The 20,367-nt window shown below is 51.7% G+C and overlaps 1 protein-coding gene across 2 annotated transcripts; it reads left to right on the top strand.

Annotated features, from left to right (window-relative positions):
• The first annotated feature begins 3,793 nt into the window (after positions 1 to 3,793).
• Positions 3,794 to 19,878, top strand: St6galnac2 (ST6 N-acetylgalactosaminide alpha-2,6-sialyltransferase 2). Of its 2 annotated transcripts, XM_027955790.2 has the most exons (9): positions 3,798 to 3,999; positions 7,448 to 7,508; positions 11,397 to 11,571; positions 12,167 to 12,335; positions 12,670 to 12,808; positions 14,782 to 14,885; positions 16,609 to 16,692; positions 17,987 to 18,086; positions 18,894 to 19,878. In XM_027955790.2, the coding sequence occupies exons 1-9, from the start codon at positions 3,875 to 3,877 to the stop codon at positions 19,059 to 19,061; spliced, it is 1,125 nt and encodes a 374-aa protein (XP_027811591.2). In that variant the 5' UTR covers positions 3,798 to 3,874; the 3' UTR covers positions 19,062 to 19,878. The 2 variants fall into 2 exon arrangements, with proteins under 2 accessions (XP_027811592.1, XP_027811591.2); XM_027955791.2 differs by lacking the exons at positions 16,609 to 16,692; positions 17,987 to 18,086; positions 18,894 to 19,878 and adding an exon at positions 16,213 to 16,485 and having other exon boundaries at positions 3,794 to 3,999.
• The last annotated feature ends 489 nt before the right edge of the window (positions 19,879 to 20,367 follow it).

Raw genomic sequence — 20,367 nt, 5'->3', positions numbered from 1 at the left:
TAAGTCGCCATTTTTAAGAAGTGTAGGGGGGAAATCTTCCCATTAATAGGTCTATAGAAAAAAAACATATAAAAGGAACTTTTTAAATCCTGAAAGACATTAGGCTGTAATTGTGTGACTCACAAGTGCTAATCCACTTTCTGATTGATTCCAAACATCCTGGCTCATAGTCAAAAGGCGCCATCAACTGTACTTTGTCTTGCAAGCTCAGTTTCCACTCAACTTCAATGCAGGGCATAAATTTGCCTTGTTATAAATTCCTGACATACAACAGAAGCAATTTTCATCATTGCTTTTTGTTCATAAAAAATCATTAATCGTCTAAAAATGATTTTGATTGAAACGACAGAAGCTTCTGATGCACAATGAGAACTTGTAATAAATTTTGATTGGGGACTTGATTGAAATTCATGCCATTTCAGCTACTGAGAAGTAATTTGATTTTAGTGAAACTGTGTTTGTGCAGAGCTGCTTCCACGTGATTGTTTCAGAACACAGAGTACTTGAAGTTTTGAACTTTCTGGGCTTTCTGTTTGTTTTTCGCTCCTATGGCAGCTGGGGCAGGGGTTGCTGGGAATTGAAGCTAGGTCCTCCAGTATGCCAGGCAAGTGCGCTACCCCGAGCTGCGTCCCCAGATTAATCTCTTGGTTTTGTAAAACCATAACCCATACTCCATCACAAGTGAAAACTGCTCAGGCTGGCCTCCAACCTGGGATCCTCCCGCCTTAGCCTCCTGATTAGCAGGGATTACAGGCTTGCACCCTGTGTCAGGCATCCATGTGTATTTCTAACACATAAGAACTCTTTTAAAGAATAATTACAATGCTATTATCACACCTTCAAAAAAAAAAGTTAACAACTCCTTAGATTCACTCCTATGGTTTGGATCTGAGGTGTCCTCCAAATTAACACAGGACTATTCAGAGTCGAGATGATTGGGACCTGATCAGTCCATCCTAGTTTGAATGTGCTAACTGGGTGGTAACTGCAGGCAGTGGGGCGGGGCTGGAGGAGGGAGTCACTGGGGGCTGCCCTGGGAGGGTGCATCTTCTCTGCAGCCCCTTCCCCGCTCTGCTTCCTGCTGCAGGGAGAGAAGCAGTTTCCCTCTGCCAACCCCTCCTTCCCCATGTTCTGCCTCACCTTAGGCCCGGAGTAGTGGAGTCAGCTGACCATGGACTGAACCTCTGAAACTGTAAGCCAAAATAAACTGTTCCTCCTCTAAGTGGTTCTTGTTGTGTATTTTGGTCACAGTGAGAGAAACCTGACTGACACAGTCCCCCCAAAGGCCCATGTTTGAAAGCTTATTCCTCACCCATGGCTCCATGGGAAGGTGGTGGGACCTTCAAGAGACAGAGTCTAGGGGGAGGTCTTCCAGTCATTGGGAGGTGTGGCTTAGAAGAGGAAATCGGACCCCCAGCCCCTTCCTCTTTCTCTGCTTTGAGCCCTGGCCATGAGATGAGCCGCTTTGCTCCACCACATGCTTCTGCCATGGTGGGCTGCCAGATCACAAAACCTAAAGCACTGGGGTCATGACTGAAGTCATGACCATGGACTGAAACCTCCAAGACTGTGGACCAAAATAAACTTTCCACTCCTTGTAAATTGGTCAACTCAGGTGTTTTGTTATAGGAATAGAAAGGTAACTAACACATTCACCAGATACCCAATTTATATGCAAAGTTCCCTTAAAATAGGATTTTAAGATGATAAATCATCAGTGAAACCAACATTAAATTGAAAACCATTGTAAGAGATTGACTTTCAGCCCAAAGAACTCACAGACCCACTCCCCAGTGAAACCAATGAACAGACAGCCATTTAAAGTATCAGAAAATGACCCTAGGGTACTCAGCAAACAAAGAAGTATCTGTGCAAGAAAATCTATTAAACTATGATAAGAGTCTGTGGTATGTGAACCAAACACCAACCTTGAACTGCCCTCTCTCTCCCTGCTCCCAGCTCTGTGAGATGAAAACTCTGCTCCAGATTGGTACAACCAAAGACAAGAGGCCTCCTCTCCCCTCTCCCCAGGTCCCAGTCAGAGGACTTTCTTCCTGGGAGGGGCAGGACTTCAGCATTTCTCATACTGCTCCCAGTTACCTGTTGCTGAGGCTAAGTCAAGGGCAAGGACTTAGAACTGGCCAAAAGGTAAGGACTCTCTTCTTCCGCCCAGCCCCTACTCACTGAATGGAGACTCTGGGGCATGAGATCACAGAGGATACCATTATAAGGTTCCATCCCAAGAGAGGACAGCTGAGAACTCCTGTTTCCTTTCCATCTAGCATCCCAATCCTAAAACAAGACTGTTGCTCAGAGAAAAGCACAAATCCTAGCTCAGAAATTTTGCCTGGGGAAAGAAGCAATCTACAAAACAGAAAGGCCCTAATCTCTTCCCAAAGGAACTGACGGAGTGGGTAGAAGGCTTGGGAAGCCAAAGACAACAGAAGTGAGAACTTGAGGTGCATGGGCAGGAAGCTTTGGTCTGAGGGGGTACTGCTGTTGGGGGTTGAAGGTAGACCCCCAGTCATTAACACAGATGGGGGATCAACCGCACATGGAGGAAAGCACCACCTTCCTTAATGCAGGAAAAGTCTAGGTGGAGTTTGTGGGTTTGAAGATGGAAAGCTGAAGAAACAGTTAGTGATTCCTCTTTTCTCTATGAAGTAGGAGATAAGCCTCTTAATGAGAGGGAGGAGAAAGAGAGGTCTGAGTTCTTATTAAGCACAGAGGAAATGGGAGCATGCTGTGACTGAGAGATGAATAATATACACGCAGGGATTTGGACACATAAAGACCATGGAAGTCGAAATGAAAGACTGGAATCCATGAATTCCAAGCAGTGCCCATCAGCAGGGTATCGAGAAGCCCTCACTCTGCTCAGCAGCCTTAGGATAAGAGAAAAGCCTGGCTGTGCGTGATCACCACCGGACCTACTGACCACCGACAGGGAGGGCTCTGCTTCCAGAGCTCAAGGTGCCCTTCCAGGTGGTGCTGGAGCCCAGCTGGACCTCTACGCCGCCAAGCTCTCCAGTTTGGTTTCCCTTTGTAAAAGGAACGCAGTGCGCTCAGGGGCCTGACTTATCTGGATAGTCACCAAATATGAGGATGACGGTTCCACCAACCCCACCCACCTCCACCACCGTGTATCCCTGCTCAGCGGGCTCCCTACCTCCCTCTCCACCTCCAACCCAGTCTAGCTGTGGGGGTTTCTTCTCCAATCCCCCCTCCCCTCTCCAGCTCCTTTGGTGAACTGGATCCTCCCTGTAGTTCTACAAGGACATGAGGCGCCAGGATCCAAATCCACGCGTCTGGTGGTCCTACCAAAGGGAGGCCAGCAGGTGCTTCCCGGCTGCCGTCCAATCGCCTCTGGCATCAAGAAGCCTGGAGCCAGAGCCAGGGTCTCCCAGCGCGCAGTGCGCAGCCAAACCACAGGGGGCGACGTGTCCCTTCACCCCAACTGCCCACGGCACAAGGCTCTCCAGCTCTTGTCCAGGAGGGGGAAGAGCCCTGTGTGACCCCGCTAGGTGGGTCCACGGTGAGGGGGGTGTCAGCTGTCCATGTCCCGGAGGCAGAGGGCAGCCCTGGAGGGGAGCGCGCGATTCAGCGCCAGTGGCGACATTCCAGCCTCCCGGGACCAGCACCATAGCCCAGTCCCCAAGAGTGCGGCGACCTCCTCCGGCGGCCTGGCCGGGGAACAGGGGAGCTTCGGGGCGGGGAGGCGCGGCGGCCGCACCGGGTGGGCAGGGCGGGGAGAGGCGGGGCGGTCGCCTCCGCGAGTCCGGCCCGGCCCACCCCGGCCTCTCCGCTGGGCACGGGACAGCGGCAGGCCGGAGCGCGGAGGGCCGAGGACTCGGCGCCCACCAGGCGGGGCTGCATGAGGTCCCCGCGCGGCCAGCCCTTCTGGCTGCTGCTCCTGCTCGCAGCCGCCTGCGCGGGGATCCTCCTCGTCCTGTACTCCTCGCCGGTGGAGCGGTTCCCGGGGTCCCAGTCCCGAGCCAGGTAGGGCTGCCGGCTGACCCAGGGGCGCAGGGGGCGAGCAGGGAGCGGGAGGGTGCCCCGCACCGGGCTCTCCGGCCGCCCGCAGCCTTCAACACGTCCTCGGCGTCTACCCCGCGGGGTGGCTCACGGCGGGGGCTCCGCCTCGTCCCTTTGTCCCCAGAGCCTCCATCCAGAGCTAACCTCGCGCTGCCTCGACCCCGGGGCTTCTGCCGGGGTCTGAAAGTCACGGACGACCGTTCCTGCACTCTGGGTTGATTCCCTCTGTGCCCGATTTAAAACACTTTTTATTGTCTAAATTTGGCTGAACCACCCGAGTCTGAGAAAAAGAGTTTCTTGTGTGCAGGCAACTCTCCGAAACGTCACCATTTTCAGACTCCACTTTTGAGGTCTCCTGGTTCTTCGCCGGGATCCTCAGGCAGGTCGACTGTTGGTTCTGGTCTCTGCTCTGCTGGCGCCGGGCTCCCCTCCCTCCCGGCCTGGCTGCGCGGCTGTTTATTTCTGGATAAGCGGCACCTGGACTCCCCCGGGAACAAGGGCCGCTCCTGGGTGCATCTGAATCCCCACCTGCGCCTCCTCCTGCGCTGGTCCCCCTCCTGCTTGCCCAGGCACCTTTCATTTCATTTGCGCCCCACGAGGAGAAACCTGAGAGTCTGCCATTAGCAGGACAGGGTTCCAGTTACTGGAGAAGTCTCAAAAGGATTTAGTTTTACTTCTGGTGGGCAGACCAAGCCGCAGTGGAGTCTGGGTTTGGGAGGCCAAAGAGCACCGGAGCCTCACCTAGAGGCCTTGGCAGGCAGGCTTTCCATTCCAGTGCACCGGCACCCCTCAGCACACCTTGCTGCAGGCACAGTGAGATGGAAACAAAATATCTGCTTCCAGGGGACAAGGTCAAAGGACACGTCCAAGTTCCAAATAATATGAAGCACACTTGCAAATTATTACGAGTCCACCCCTCTTAGATGGAAGGGTGCTCTAGTGGGACCTGAGGTCACTAACATCCTTTAAAAACACCCAATATATCTTTAAATATGAGTTTTATTGTATCTCCATTATGCTTCAATAAAGCCCCTTTTAAATTTTTTTGTTTTAAGATCATTCTCCTTGCCAAGCACTGCGGTGCAGGCTTGTAATCCCAAGGCTCCAGAGGCTGAGGCAGGAGGATCACAAATTCGAGGCCAGCCTGGGCAACTTAGTGACACCCTGTCTCAAAATAAAAATAAAAAGGGTTGGTGGCAAAGCTCCACTGAGTCCAACCCCCAGCACTGCCAGCGCGGGCGCGCACACACATGTTCTGTTCTTCTTTTCAAAATTTAGTATGACTCAAAAACCTGCCCATTCTTTGCTTCTTGGTGATGGATGGGTTGTAACAAATCCCAGGGGACTGGTCAGGATTCATTCTCATGGAGGTGGTGGATATTTTAGCCCAAGGGGGAAGCAGGATGGGAGGGGGATAGCCAGTGAGCTGTGTGACCTTCTGCAACTAAGACTGTGGACAGACTTTCCTGGCTACAGGGGACAGTCCAGGAAGATTGACTGGAACAGGGTCTCTGGAATGAAGGAGGGAGCTCTGAGTGCATCTGGAGAGGAATGCAGCTGGGAAGAATCTAGTTCAGTGGTTCCCAGGCATGAGGATTTCTTGGCCTGTTTTATAATTTTTTTTTTTTTTATGAAGGAGGGGGTGAGGATCTACATAGGATTTCCAGTTACCATCTATTGTCAACATTATTTTGCAAAAGAAAGGACATTTTAGGGCCCCCGATTAGTAACAATATGATCTAAGTTGAGTAAATTTAGCTTTATGAAAAACGGGCTACAATGAGCCGGGTGCAGTGGCACATGCCTGTAATCCCAGCAGCTGAGAAGGCTGAGGCAGGAGGATTGCAAGTTCAAAGCCAGCCTCAGCAATTTAGCCAGACCTATCTCAAAAACAAAAAGGACTGGGGGTGTGGTTCAGTGGTTAAGCACCCCCGGGTTCAATCTCTAGTACAAAACAACAACAACAACAAAAAAAAAACCATTGACCTTATTTCTCCTTCAGCTGGTAAAACTTCCCAGAGGGGCATGAGTGGCTCGTCCCCTTTCCCTTTCCCTTCCAGGCAGCCCAGGCAGGCAGCTGGAAGCACTTGGATTCCTGAGGGGGAGGAGTAGAACAGAGGCTGGGAGAGTTCAGGGCAGCAAAACTGAATGGGGGTGGGGGGATCCCCATGTTCACCAATACTCCCACCCTAGCACCTCTCTGCCACCTGTCTCAAGTCTACCCTGTTCCATCTGGTTCTCAAAACTGGAGGCACATTGGAGTCACCTGGAATGTGGGTGCAATCAGATCAGAATTTGGGGACTGGGCTCCCTAGGCAGCCCGGGTTGAGCACTGTATCCTGGCCCTTTCTCAAAGGGGTCACCCTGTTCCTGAACAGGGGACCAGTTCCAGGTGGGAAAGGGACAGTAGAGGGAGGAATCATCCCTGCCTTTTCTGAGCTGTCACTCGAGGGTCTTTCAAGAAACCTGGGAAACCAAAGGGAGGCAGATCCCAGATTCCGGAGTGATCGGCTGTCTCAGCACCTACAAGAGGTTTTTCTATTTTCCCCTTGCACACTGCCAATCCCAAGTCCTCTGCCACCTGCTCTTTTCTGGTTGCTGGGGGCGGGGGTAGCATGACCACCCTTTTGAATGGGCTTATGGTGGACCCCATCCCTTCCTTCCAGTTTTCCCTCTGCCCTGCTATTGGGGCCACCTCAAGCCTGGGAATTGGGAGTAACATCAGCTCCTTTCCTCCCTCCAGAAGGGACACTAAGAGAGAGGCTGGCACAAGGTCCTTTAGGTAACAATGGCTGGTATTTAGAAGACATTTTTCATATGTGATAACCTAGACTTTCTTTGGACCCAACAATCAAATGAGCTCAACGTGATCATCCTAGTTGCACAGATATGAAGACAGGTTCCAAGGCGTTCAGTAACTGCCTGAGACTGCAAGTGGTAGAGCAGGATACAACCTGGGGGTCAGGCTTCTGAGTCGGGCACTTCACCAGGACAGTGCTACAGAAGGCTGAGGGGATCCCATCATCTTAGACCTACTGCCCGCCTCCCAGGCTTTGGCAGGGGACCCCTCAGATGGTCACAATTCCAGAGACTGTCAATCTTTCCTATTTTATATTTTCATACTTTAACCACCATCTCACTGTTCCTATAAACCCCACATTTTTGCCATTCTCTGAGGGACCTAATTTCTGGGTTTATGTAGCTAGGCAGAACACAATCAAGTGACAGTATTTTTGTGTGCCTAAAGAGGGAGATATGAGCAAGAATAAGAGTGTGGGAGAAGGGTGAAAAGAATATACTTTTTGGACCCTGACACTTTGTCAGGAATCCATCTGGAAGCTTTCAAGGGGTAGGTCAGATCTGATGCCACGGCTGACCTGGGCCTCTGCTTTACTTCTGCCCTCTCCCACAGGGACATCCAGCCTCACCAAGCATTCTTCCAATCCAAGGCAAGGCGTTCTGGGAACACAAAGGTACAGTGATCACCTCCCGGGGGCACTTTTAAGCATTCTCAGGTTCTCAGGGAGGAGTGGAAAGAAGAACAAACTAGAACATTCTCAGGAGATTCCTGGGCCTGGCTCTCTGGCTCTCCACGAGCACAAAGCTGAGCATCCACCCATTGGGGTGTCTGTAACCTAACCAGTAGGGTTTCTTGTACCCCAGCAACAGAAAAGCGTGAATAAATAAGCACGTTTGGAGTGTATCCAGATGAAAAGTTCTTAGAAATCTTAACATGTCACCATAAAACTTCAGGTGGATTTTACTCTGATCCTGGAAATACCTACTGACTTTAAGTCACACTTAAACTACTCACCATGGAGTCAACTCCAAGCTCTGAGAAGATGTTCATGCTTGGTAGAGGATCTGAGAACTTAGAGGGCCCTGCTCCATAGTCCTAAGTAATGGCCACCATGGACCACAGGTCCCCAGGTGCTGCTTGGCACGTTACCTGCCTCCTCTGACTTAAACCTCTCAGCAACCCTGGAAGGTAACTCTCCCAGGTGAGCAAACTGTGGCACAGAGAAGTTAAGTGGCTTGCTCAGGATCCCTCAGGGGGCAAGAGGTGGTACTGGGACCGAGTCCAGATCTGACCCCAGAAGCTGGCCCTGTTCCACCCTGCCACCAGGGCTGGTTGTGGCAGTTGAGCTGGGAGGTTTCTATCTGTGAAGTTCTCAGTGGTAGAGTGCCCACCTAGCATGAGTGAGGCACTGTAAAGTTGTTTTCAGTGCCTGGGAGACTGATTGAGGCCACAGGGAAAGAGACTTCCCTGCATACAAGAGGTAAGTGACAGCCAAGATGTTCAGAGACAGAGCAAGTGGTCCTGGGCAGCTGATTGGGAGGGGGGCATTAAGAACAGAGGCCAACGGCCATGTGACCATCAGGTGAAGAGAGACCCTACATATTTTATGAGTACTTGAACTAGGTTGTCTTTAAATTTTCCAAAGTCCTTTCTACCTGGAATTACATGATGCTAATTAACACATGTGCCCACCTGGTTTAAAACAAAGGATTTGAGGTGGTTTCTGAATACATATAACAAGGTGTTCCAGAAAAAAATGGGTCCTACTGTTTGAGGACCCCAAAGGGCCATGAAACCAAAAAGAGGCAGATAGATCCAGGATTCCACAGAATGCAATTTATCAGGGTGTGGTCCTGTGCAGCAGCAAGACCTGCATATGACTCTGAAATTTGGGTCCAGAAAGACAGGCATATTTCTGGGTTAGGCCAAAAGTGACTTTATCCAGCTGGAATGGATCTGGTTTATCTTGAGATAATTTCAGATAGTCAAGTGCATCCCTGGAGCCAGGGTCCAAGTTATAAAGCTCCACATACAATTCCAGTGTTATTATCTACTTAGGGTCTGCTGGGAAATTCTGCAGGAAAAACTAGGGTTATTCAGGGGCAATAATGGCAGTTCCATCCCAAGATGGCTGCAGTCATGGCAAGCTGAATCCATGCCCGAGACAAAAACAAAATAGAATAAAATGAGGAGAAGCCCAAAGGAAAAGTAAATGTAGAAAAATAAGGCAATGCTACAAGGTGGGAGAGATGGGCCATGTACCTGGCTCTGAGCTTTCTGGTGGCCAGAGCTAAGAAGACCTTGCCACCACGTCTGTGGGGTAAAAGCAAGCCAGCTACCCAAGGGGAACCCAGGCTTTGCTGAAGTAGAGACCTGAAAACTCTCCTTCTGGGGCTGTAAAGAGGGCCCCTATGAAACAAAGGGTGGTGGCACACCCCTGCAATCCCAGGAGCTTGGAAGGCTGAGGCAACAGGATTATAAATTTGAGTCCAAACTGGGCAACTTTGTGAAACCTTGTCTCAAAAAAGCAGAGATGTGGTGAGGCTGGTGTAGCTCATGGTAGAGCACCCCTGGGTTCAACCCCCAGTGCCACAAAAAAGAGAAGCCCCCCAAAAAACACCTTTATGACAAATTAAATTGTGAAATTATTATAGTTAGTTCTGCTATAATGCCTCTTTGAAAATGTGAAGTTGTGCCAACAAGATTGATATGTTAGCTATTGTGGTAGTGCACTCATAGAATCCCAGGGCCTTGGGAGGCTGAAGTAGGAGGAATGCCGGTTCCAGGCCAGCCTCAGCAATTTAGCAAATCCCTAATGAGATCCTGTCTCAAAAAAAAAAAAAAAAAAAAAGATAGAAAGAAAGAGTGCTGAGGATGTGGTTCAATGGTAAAGTACTGCTGGGTTCAATACCTGGTGCAAAAAAAAAAAAAAAAGAAAAAAGAAAGGATTGGATGCATATAGACAACAACTTGAGCATCACACAAATTTTGCATTTGCTTATGAATAATTTTGCCAGTGAGAACACTAAGTGAAGTAGAAAATCACACCCATCCGAACCAGGCCACACAAGGACACACAAAAAGTGCACCCACGCACACCCTTGAGCCATCTGTCAGCTTCCTGTCATGTGTTATGGGATGACCCCACACACGGTATTACAACTTCCCTTCCAATTTCAGATAACCCTCCCTCCCTCCATTTCACACCCACAAGCTGCTACCCTTCGGACACCACTTCCACAAGCAAACCTCAAGTCTGTTTCAAGGAAAAGTGCCATTTTGGGTTCGTAGTTATGTGTCACTCAACAATGCAGGCTCCTGTCTTTCTCGGGTCCCTGTCTTTGGTTTCATGTCACTGGCGTGTCCAAGTGTTGGGCTGCTCACTCCATCTCCCCAAGCTCTGTGGTTCAGTTGCACAGTTTCGTAAGACGTGGTTAAGCGTCTGTTGGTCAGGCGTTCACTGGGGTAGTGGTGGCGGTGACAGGGCAGCTACCTCCTGCCGCCCTCCGGTCAGGGAGCCCCATTCAGCCATAACGGCAGCCCAGCCCAGCCACAGCTCCTGGGATCCCAATGCTGTGGACAGGCGTCCCCACTCTCCCTTAGTCAGAGGTGCTGTGTTCATTTCCTGTCACTACTGGGGACAAATGACAATAGACTGGGTGGCTTCAAACAACAGAAATTGATTCTCCAAGAGTTCTGGAGGCCAGAAATCCAAAATCAAAGTCTTAGCAGGGCCATGCTACCCTGAAGGCTCTAAGGCAAGCTCCCCGGGCTCTCCCACTCTGGTGGTCCGGGAGCTGCACCTTCCACCTGCCTGTCATGATATGTTGTTCACGTGTCTTCACAGGCCTCCTTATGAGGAGGCTCATTGTTGGATTCAGAGCCCAACAAATCACATATTGGCCTCAGTTTTTGTTTTTGTTTTTTGCGGGGGAGGGGATGGTCCTGGGGATTGAACTCTGGGCCTAAAGCATGTTAGGCTAATGCTCTACCCCTGAACAACATCCCCAGCCCCATAGATGGCCTCATCTTTAATGACACCTTTGATTACCTAGTTCCAAATAAGGTCACCTATTAAGGTTCTAGATGGACATGAACTGGGGGGTAAATGAGTTGAACATAAACACCAATGGGAAGAAAGGTAATTACAAATCTTCCCTTTCACACAAGAGTCCTACAGGGAGTCCTGCCAGAGACAGGCTTTGGACCAGGCTGATGGATTCCAAAGCCGGGGCCCAACTCCTCCACTGAAGGGGCAGGTCATACTGTCAGGGCACTGGAAAGTGCCCAATGTTTGCCCAGGTCTGAGGCGAAGGAGTGGGAGGCCAGACCCGGCAGAGCATGGAGATGTGGTGTCTGGGAGAGGAAGGGGTGGCAGGCTAAATCCAGAATTTTCTCTGACCCTCACCAGGCGGCTGGACCAGAGGCCATTTCAATTAGCAGATCCGGGTGGCCCCAGTCTGGAGAGGAAGGACGCTCATCCCTGCAGCTCCCTGGAGGCCACCCACCCACCCAGGCCCCTTCCTAATGGGGCTCAGCCTTCTTATCTTCTCACCCACAGAGCCGGCCCTGCCCACACCCGCTTGACCTGGCCATTCTGAGGCACCAACGCTTCCGGAAACTGTTTGATCTCTCCACTCCAGTGCTGCTGTGGGGGGGCCTCTTCACCCCAGAGCTCTGGGACAACCTGAGACAGCAGAAGGGCCCCTATGGCTGGCAGGGACTCTCATACCAAAGTACCTACTACCCCCTGCCTCTTCCCTGCCGCCCCTTCTTCCTCCTGCTGGCCCTGGGGTGGACCAGGCCCCACTCTCTCAGTGATCTGAGTTCTCCCCGGAGACCCCCAGCTGTGTGACACCGACCTCACCTCCTTCCTTCATCCAAGCACCCAGGGCTCAGCAGAGGGCTGAGTGCCCCTGCCTGGCAGTTCTCGCCACCCTGGGGTCTCCCTGGCATGAAGTATTCGGGTCCAACAGAGGTTGAGGACAGAGGCCAAAGGGGCCCCGTCAGCCCACTCATGGTTGCTGCTCAGAAACCACTTCCCTCAGGCCCGGAGCCCCTCCACATCAGAGCTGCCCTGAGTCCACTTCAGATTCTCTTGTTCGGACCGCACACAGCCTCGAGAGGATGGGTTATTCACGTTCTTGAGGCCACTGAAGGCCCAGCAGAGCCCCCTTCCCTTCACCCTTCTCTTAGTTCTCTCCCTCACTGACCCCCCCATTCTCTGCCCACCCTTTGTGCCTCTGGGGAGGGGCTGGGGTCAGGCCTCTGGGGAGCAAGGCCAGGAGAGGCCCCCATGACTCCGTGGCTCCCCCTTGTCTTCATGCACAGCCATCGCCTCTACCCTGAGCCTTCTGAACAGCTCAGAGAATGAAAGACTGTTTGCCGCCTCGGGGGGGCCCTCCCCAGACTGCATTCGCTGTGCCGTGGTGGGTAATGGAGGCATTCTGAACGGGTCCCGTCAGGGTCTGCAAATTGATGCCCATGACTACGTGTTCAGGTATGGGGGCAGGGGCCTGGAAGGGCTGGGACAGCAGAGCTGGGTGGAGAGCCAAGGCAGCACCCCCCGAGACAGCTCAGCAGTGATGATGGGTAGACAGGCACAGACTCCACAGACCTCAAGACAGAGCGTGGGTACGCTGTACAGGAGGACCTGGGAGCAAGGGGCCACCAGGCCAGTGTGCCCTTCCCAGGACCCCTGAACACAGGTGTTGCCCTGGGCAAAGGGGGTGTCTACACAGAAGTATGGGGAGAGGATAGGCGAGGCAGAGCTGGAAGGAAAGCAGATAGCATGGTGTGACCACGATGACACTGATGTCCTCCATTCTGGCCAGGCTCAATGGAGCGGTGATCAAAGGCTTTGAGCAAGATGTGGGCACCAAGACCTCCTTCTATGGTTTCACTGTGAACACCATGAAGAACTCCCTCATCTCCTACCAGAATCTGGGCTTCACTTCTGTGCCGCAAGGACAGGTGAGGCCTCTGATGGCCATGCCATGAGATGAACAGTGGGTTCCTGTGGAGGAACTGTGTTGACTACCTGCTGGACACCCACGTGACCCTATTGGTCTCCCCATGTTCCTGGGCCCTGTTGGTGGGATGGGCCATAGGACTTTCAGACCCCAGTCCAGTGGCTGGAGAGGTAGTGCCAGGATCTTGGCTGCCCAAGGTGTAGCCATTAAAGGTCAAAGCAGATCTGGTCAGAGACCCCTGTTCTTTTAGATAGCTGGCTCAGGCTAATATTTACTGAAGGCTGATGATGTACCAGGCAGTTGACAGATACCACATCAACTTTTACACTGCCTCACTTTACTGGTGAGAAAATTGAGACTTGGTTTCCTTTCATTCAGCAAGTGGGCAGTAGGCCAGAATTCAAATCCAAACTGCCCACCCCAGAACTCATATCCTCTGGGGGGGATCACCACGTCATGGCACGGTCCAGTAGAAGAGTATCTATTGAACACCTCTTTGGCGCCCAGGACATAGACACAGACATCATTGCAGCCTCAAGTGGGATCATCATACCTATTTCCAAATGGCAAAACTCAGACTCTGAGAGTTTCAGGAACATGTCCACTGTCATCCAGCTAGAATTATCAAAATATAGGCCTCTTGGACTATAGGACTAGGGTTGTTTCCACGTCCCCATAGGGCCCACCAAAAGAATGACAATGTGACCTCTCAAATTCCCACAACAGCTCTGTGTAGGAAACTGAGGTTCAAAGAGACTAAGAAACATGCCCCAGGTCACAGGTCACAGCTAGTGACAGCATCCAGATTGTCTCAGCCACACTCAGGTGTCCTGACTTCATGCGTCCTGCCTCAGACAATCTGGGTGCCACATGTAGATCCCAGGAAAGAGGTTCTGTATTGCAGAAGCCGGTCACTGGGTGAAGGGCAACAGGGAAATCCCAAGAACTCAACAATCCTCAGACATTGAATGTGATTCAGAGTTGAGGAACTGCGTTGACTACCTGCTGGACACCCACGTGACCCTATTGGTCTCCTACTGGCTCCAGGGGCAGTTTCTCTGAAACTGGTTTCCAGAACCTTCTCTGAATAGAGCATTCAGGAGGGTCCTACCCATACTACATATGCACTGAATTCCCCTAATAGAACCTTTCATTGCTAATAATAGAAAAAATGGGGCAGATTTCTGGTATGGCCATAATACCTGCATCAGTTATTTATTGCCGTATAATGAATGACACTATCACCTTAAACAACATTTATTATCTCACTGTTTCAATGGGTGGGGAATTTGAGAGTGGCTTATTAGAGTGGTTCTGGTTCAGTCTTTCAGGCAATGGGTTGTTGTCATCTTATGGCTTGACTGGGGCTGGAGTCAGGATGGTTCTTCCCTCAAAGGTCCTTGAGACTTGCACCCCTCTATAAGCCACTCAAGAGTTCCCATGACCTGGCAGCTAATTTCACTGAGTGTCATCTAAAAGAGAGCAAGGAGCCCCAGCACCTTTATGACCTAGTCTTCAAAGTCACATATTATCATATTCCACTTTGCATTTAACAGAAAAATTCTGTGCACTAGTCCCTAAGTCCAGCCCATACTCCAGGGAGCTGGGTGCAGAGGTGCACACCCACAATCCCAGCTACTTGGGAGGCTGAGGCAGGAGGACAGCAAATTTGAGCCAGCCTGGGCAACTCAGACTGTCTCAAAATAAAATTTAACAAGAGCTGGGAATATAGCTCAGTGGTATTGCAAAAAAAAAAAAATAGTGTTTGGGGACAACAATTAGTCTTCACCCTTGTAGGGAAGGGTATCAAAGAATCTGAACATACATTGAAACAACCACAGTACCTCAGAGTAAGAAGAGAGGTATGTTAGGAAACTCCTCAGCTCTGGTGGCAAGACTGTGTGGAGGGCAGTCTGGAGGGCAGTTCACTCCAAGCAGAAGCTGAATGTGGCCTTCTCCCTGTTGCCCTAATAGGACCTGCGTTATATCTTCATCCCCTCAAGCATCCGTGACTACCTGATGCTGAGATCAGCCATCCTGGGTGTGTCTGTCCCAGAGGGCCCTGACAAAGGGGACAGGTGAGCATCCACATGGTAGTGGTGTGAGGCTGTGGTGTAGGGGGCGGGTAATGCTGAGTGGTCACTCCATGTTTCTGGGGCCACAGTGGAGCCGGTCACTGGGTGAAGGGCAACAGGGAAATCCCAAGAACTCAACAATCCTCAGACATTGAATGTGATTCAGTGCTGAGGAACTGTGTTTACCTGCAGGACACCCAGGTGACCCTATTGGTCTCCTGCTGGCTCCCGGGGCAGGTTCTCTGAATGGAGAGAGCAGGCCTGGCTCCTTGCTTCAGGCCATGGTCTCCATCACCAGTCCAGCTGTCAGCTGCTCAAGGCCACAGGCCACAGTGGCAGAGGCCTTTCCTCAGCTGGGTCTGATGACCCCTTGAGAACATTGTTCTGAAGACTAGGTGGTGGGTGGGCACCCTCCCGAGAAGCCCAAAGCACAGGCTCCTCAGGCAGTGTCCTGACAGGTGACAAGCCGGGACACACTGTCTTCCCTCTCCCACCTTCCAAGGCAGTGGGCTGCGCCCAGCTCTTGCGAACCGTGTCCTGGCACTGCCCAGTGTCTTCTCCCTGAAATCAGTTGCTTAGAAACCTGTGCTACCACTGAGACATGAGCAGTCCCCTCTCACAGTGCCCTCTGGACATTTCACCCACTCCCAAAAGAGCACATTTTGAGGGGCCTTTATGGGTCAAATCACAAGGGCCAGTCTGCCATCTGTGGGGGTCCTGTGTCCAGGCCCTCCCCCACCCCCTTGTGTTACCCAACAATTGCTCCCCCTGTTGCCATTGGCCACCAGGATGGGCTCTGTGACACCAACAGGACTGGGCTCTTTGGGGGGGCTGCCTCAGGGACATCAGGTGGACATAAGCCTCCCCAACACCAATGAGCTCCCCCTCCCACACCCCCAATCCATCCCCAACCCAATCCCCCTCCCAGTCCCGCTCCAACCACATTGTCCTCCCTTCCAGTCAGCAGCCCTACCCCAGCCCTGCAGGCTCACTCCCTCCTGCCTCCCCCACCCGGGGGTCTTCCTCCCGCCCACCCTCTCACCCTGCCACCCCAAACACCTCTCAGCCCTCTTCCCGGACTTCCTCCCTGACCCCGAGTCCTCACATCCAACATGTGGTCCGGACTCCACCGGCCTCCAAATCCCCCTCCCTGTCTGGCTTTAAGTCCCTCTCTAGAAACCCTTCCCTGACCCCCTCGGTGCCGCTGGGCAAGTCCCCCTACCAAAGCCCGGTCCCCTCGTCCTCCTACATCGGGCCCTCCGCCCCGAGCATCCCGTCCTGCATCGCTCCCTACGTGCCCCGCTTCCTGAACGAGGCCCCCTTCTTCCAGCCGCCGACATCACCGCTCCCCCAAAACCAGTGCTTCCCCTGCACCAAGACCAGGGAGCCCCCGCCTATGCCCGACTCCTTCTACCTGCCGCTGCTGCCGCCGCCCCCGCTCCCGCCGCAGACCTCGTGCACCTACCCCACGCCGCCCTCGCTCTTCATCCCGCCCAGCTCGCTCTCCTACTCCCCGCCCACCGAGGTGCTGCTGAGAGGGAAGCCGCACGTGGTGCCCACGGTGCTGCCCGCCACCTTCTACACCCCCTTCTCGCGCTACTACTCGCAGCCCCGGCCCTACTACCGCACCTATCGCCGGAACCTCAGCTCCACCTTCTTCCCCTCGCTCTCCCCCTTGCCCTTCGACGGTTCCGGGCGCTCTGTCCACTTCTATCGTGGGTCCTAGGCCTCGCACCTATTTTGGACCGGAAGCCTCTGCCAGTAAATTCAAACTGCTGCACCCAGAATTCATCAGCTACCTGACAAAGAGGTACGGGGATGGGGTGACGGGCGGAACACCAGCTCCCTTTCCTCGCCCACACCTACCACGGGTGAGGGGTCCACGCAGTCGGTGCTCCCCAACTCCCCCGCAGAGCCAGGCACTTTGCCATGGCATTTACTCCTTTGCTTGCTACCTTGATGGAGCAGTCAGTCGACAGGCAATGGCAGAAAACTCAGGATAAGCCCAGGAAATTTATTTCCCAGGGACCCTCACAGAAAGGCACAGGCCCCATACCAAGGAGCCAGCTGTGCAGAGGTAGGGGGTATTAGCAACAGCAAACCCAGCCAGCTGAAAGCCACCACTGGAGGAATCTGGGGAAGAAAGGGCCTGATCTCCTTCTCTCCCTCTCTCCTCCCAGTGGTTCTCAACAGAGGGTGGGGTAGGGTGGGTACTTGGTCCTGTCTGAAGACATTTTTGTCTGTCACAGGAGGGGGGTCAGGTGAGTGCCATTAGTGGGTAGAGGCCAGGGCTGCTGCTGAACAGGAAGTGCACAGAATGGCCCCTGCAATAAGAACTACCCAGCCAGGCAGGCTGGTGCACTGCCTGTGATCCCAGCGTTTCCCAAGGCTGAGGGAGGGTGAAGCAGGAGGATCGCAAGTTCAGTGAGCCTTAGCAACTTCTCAAAATACAATAAAAGGCTGGGTGCGGGTAGCTCAGTGATTAAGCACCCCTGGGTTCAATTCCCAGTACCCAGAGCAGGAGGTGGGGGGACTATGCTATAAATGTCAATGGTGCCATAGTTGAGAAACCCTGAAGTAGCCCAGAGGCAAGCATCCCAGGACAGAGTGGAGAAGGGTAGCCAAGTGCATCTAGGGAGCCCCACAGAAACCACAGCAGTTATATGCCCATTCTGCAGGTCATATGAGTGTGGGCACCATCACACCAGTGAGTCCAGACACAGGATCTGAGCTCCCACCTCACTCATTCCTGAGTGATCAAGATGTGGGGTAGAGAAAGGGCTCAGGCTAAATGAATAGGCTGCTTATGTCCTAGGCTTTGTGGTTACCTAACAATAGGAGCGGAAATAAGGTGTTGCCAGTGGAGAAAGGCGGAAAGATCCTACCTGGGTTTCCTTTCTCATCTTCCCAACTCCTGCCATGAGATCCTTGAATTTTGGAATTTATTTGGCTTTTTCCCAAAAATGGGGAATTGATTGGGTAGAAGGACCATATGTTGTTTACTTGTTTGAATGGGTAGCTGTGCAGTATAGTTAGTGGTGCAATCTGAAGCTAACAGACAACAGTTGAATGTTTCTCGGGTTTTAATACCTTTTTGTTTGTAGGTTTTTGAAATCAAAATTGATTAACACAAACTTCGGAGACCTATATATGCCCAGTACTGGGGCCCTCATGCTGCTGACAGCTTTGCATACTTGTGACCAGGTAAGGAGCCTGAGGCCACGGAGCAGAGATTTGAGCAGAACTCAGTATGACTCCCAATAGTCCTTCCCTGAGACCTGGCCACCTAGATAGGGACTCCAGGCCACCATCCCACAGTGAAAGGATTCCCCAGTGCAGGAGTGGCACTATCAACCTGCTTGCACACCTGCTCCCCAGGGTCCTCCCCAGGAAGGGCCTGAGTCAGCTTTGCCTTGAACCGTGCAGCCACCTGCCCCAGCACTTCTTTCACACTAAATCATGCTGCTCTTCTGAAAGCAGAATCTTCTCAACCAGGAGGTCCTCTTGTGGGGACACGTTGGAACTGACATGGGACAGGTGAGCAGGTTCAGTGTCCCACACATAAAACATACTGAAGTGAACAGCAGAGGCTGAGCAGTTTTCGAGACCCTGGTAAAGCCAGTACAAAGGCTAGAGGCCAAACTCCACTCTGGTCCCACATATTTTCCCTATTTTAATATAGAAGTCTCTTGATTGCAGTCACTATTAATTCCTGAATCAGCCTGAACTTGAAGATCATGGCTTTAGTCACACCAAAGTTTCAAACCCAGCTTTGCCTTAAGTGAGTGGAGATGGAGATGTGGAGATGTCTCCACTTCCTTGCTTGTTCAGGGGGATAACTTATCTTGAGGTCTTAATGCTGGGGTGAGAATGTGTAGGAAAAAAGTGCCCCTGTGAGCTGTGTTTACCTGCATCTGCACCTATGCACCTGTGTGGGCATGCAGCAGACCTTTCTGAGTTCATACACCTCCAAGCATCAACAAATACTAACTCAATAATGGTTTTATCCAGGTCAGTGCCTATGGATTCATCACAAAGAACTACCAGAAATATTCTGACCACTATTTCGAACGAGTAAAGAAGCCACTGATATTCTATGCAAACCATGATCTGCCCCTGGAAGCCGTTCTGTGGAGAGACCTACATAAGGCTGGCATCCTTTGGCTGTACCAGCGCTGACCCCAAAGCACAAAGCCTTCTGCTTCTTGCAGGGCTGTGACCCTGGCCAAAAGCCCTCCCCCCTTTTTTTCAAACCTTTGAGAAGGGGGTTCACTCCCCCTGACCCTCTGCTTCCCAACAGAAGATACTGAGGTGAACTCGTGACTATTACTAAAAGGAGGGCACCCTATCTTACCATCTAAAGGAAAACCCTCTGGGTCTTAGACATCCCACTTTGGTTAAAGGAAAGCAGACTGCTTTGCTGGATTTGTTTCAAAATTGAAGACAACATTCCCAACATCAGTGACCCTTACCAGCAAGAGGCAGGCACACCTTGGAGCTAAGCAACAGCCAACAGACTTAGATCAATGATGCCATTCAGGATCCATCAGTAACCAAGATCAAGCCAGACAAGCAGGCAAACACACAATCCCAGCCCCAACTCACCCCTAATGGCATGTCATCCCCAAACACCAAAGCCACTCAACTGAGGACATCTCAAGCACCTGAGACCATGATTTTTCTGCCCCCTGATAAAGTGTAAGAGCAAAAGGCAAAAGTAAAACTCAAGACTAGGTTAACTGCATAAATGAATGACCATTTTGTCTTGTGCTGGGGGTTGGTAGAGAAAGTACAGAAGATGCTGGTGTTCAGCACGAAGTTTACCAGAGTCCAAGAACAGGAGATACTGGTGTTTGATGGGGGTCAACTGCACAGAAGCCTGCCTGCCACCGCCACCAATGCTGAGGATCTTGTCACCAACAGGATGACACTACTGGTCATGAAACCTCATCCTCACATCATGGCTTCAATAAATTTGAACCTGTCTAGCTCATAAGCAGTTTCATAATTTTATGGGCTTTTAAGTGATTTTAAGTCACACCCAACAGCCCCTAACCAAGCCCTGATACTGGACACAAACTAGTGGCTTTAGATCACTTAGTAGGCTGCACTGCACATGGAGCAAGAGCTGTTGCCAGCAAATGCTGGCAACTTCCCAAGGTAGCCACTGCCTACAGTGGCCAATCCACCAAGGCCAGGTTTCTATGGTTTTGGGAGCTTGATTTTATTCTCTCAAGAGGGATGAAAAACTCGGTCACCACACACCACACACAATAGCATTCAGTAATCCAGACATCTGATCAACACAATTGACAGGTGGGCTTTAGTTACAAGGCAGCTACCACTGCTTGGAGCCCAGGACTAGAGGGAAACAACATTTCAGTTACTGGCATCAGGACAAAACCTCCTGGTTGGCCTTACCTCCAGGAGAGTGGTATGATCCTTTGACAGAATACTTGGTTTGGAAGGAAGTCAAACAGGGGAA

Source organism: Marmota flaviventris, chromosome 17 (genome assembly GCF_047511675.1).
Source record: "Marmota flaviventris isolate mMarFla1 chromosome 17, mMarFla1.hap1, whole genome shotgun sequence".
Classification (NCBI taxonomy): domain Eukaryota; kingdom Metazoa; phylum Chordata; class Mammalia; order Rodentia; family Sciuridae; genus Marmota; species Marmota flaviventris.
This window is presented reverse-complemented; position numbering and strand designations above follow the sequence as displayed.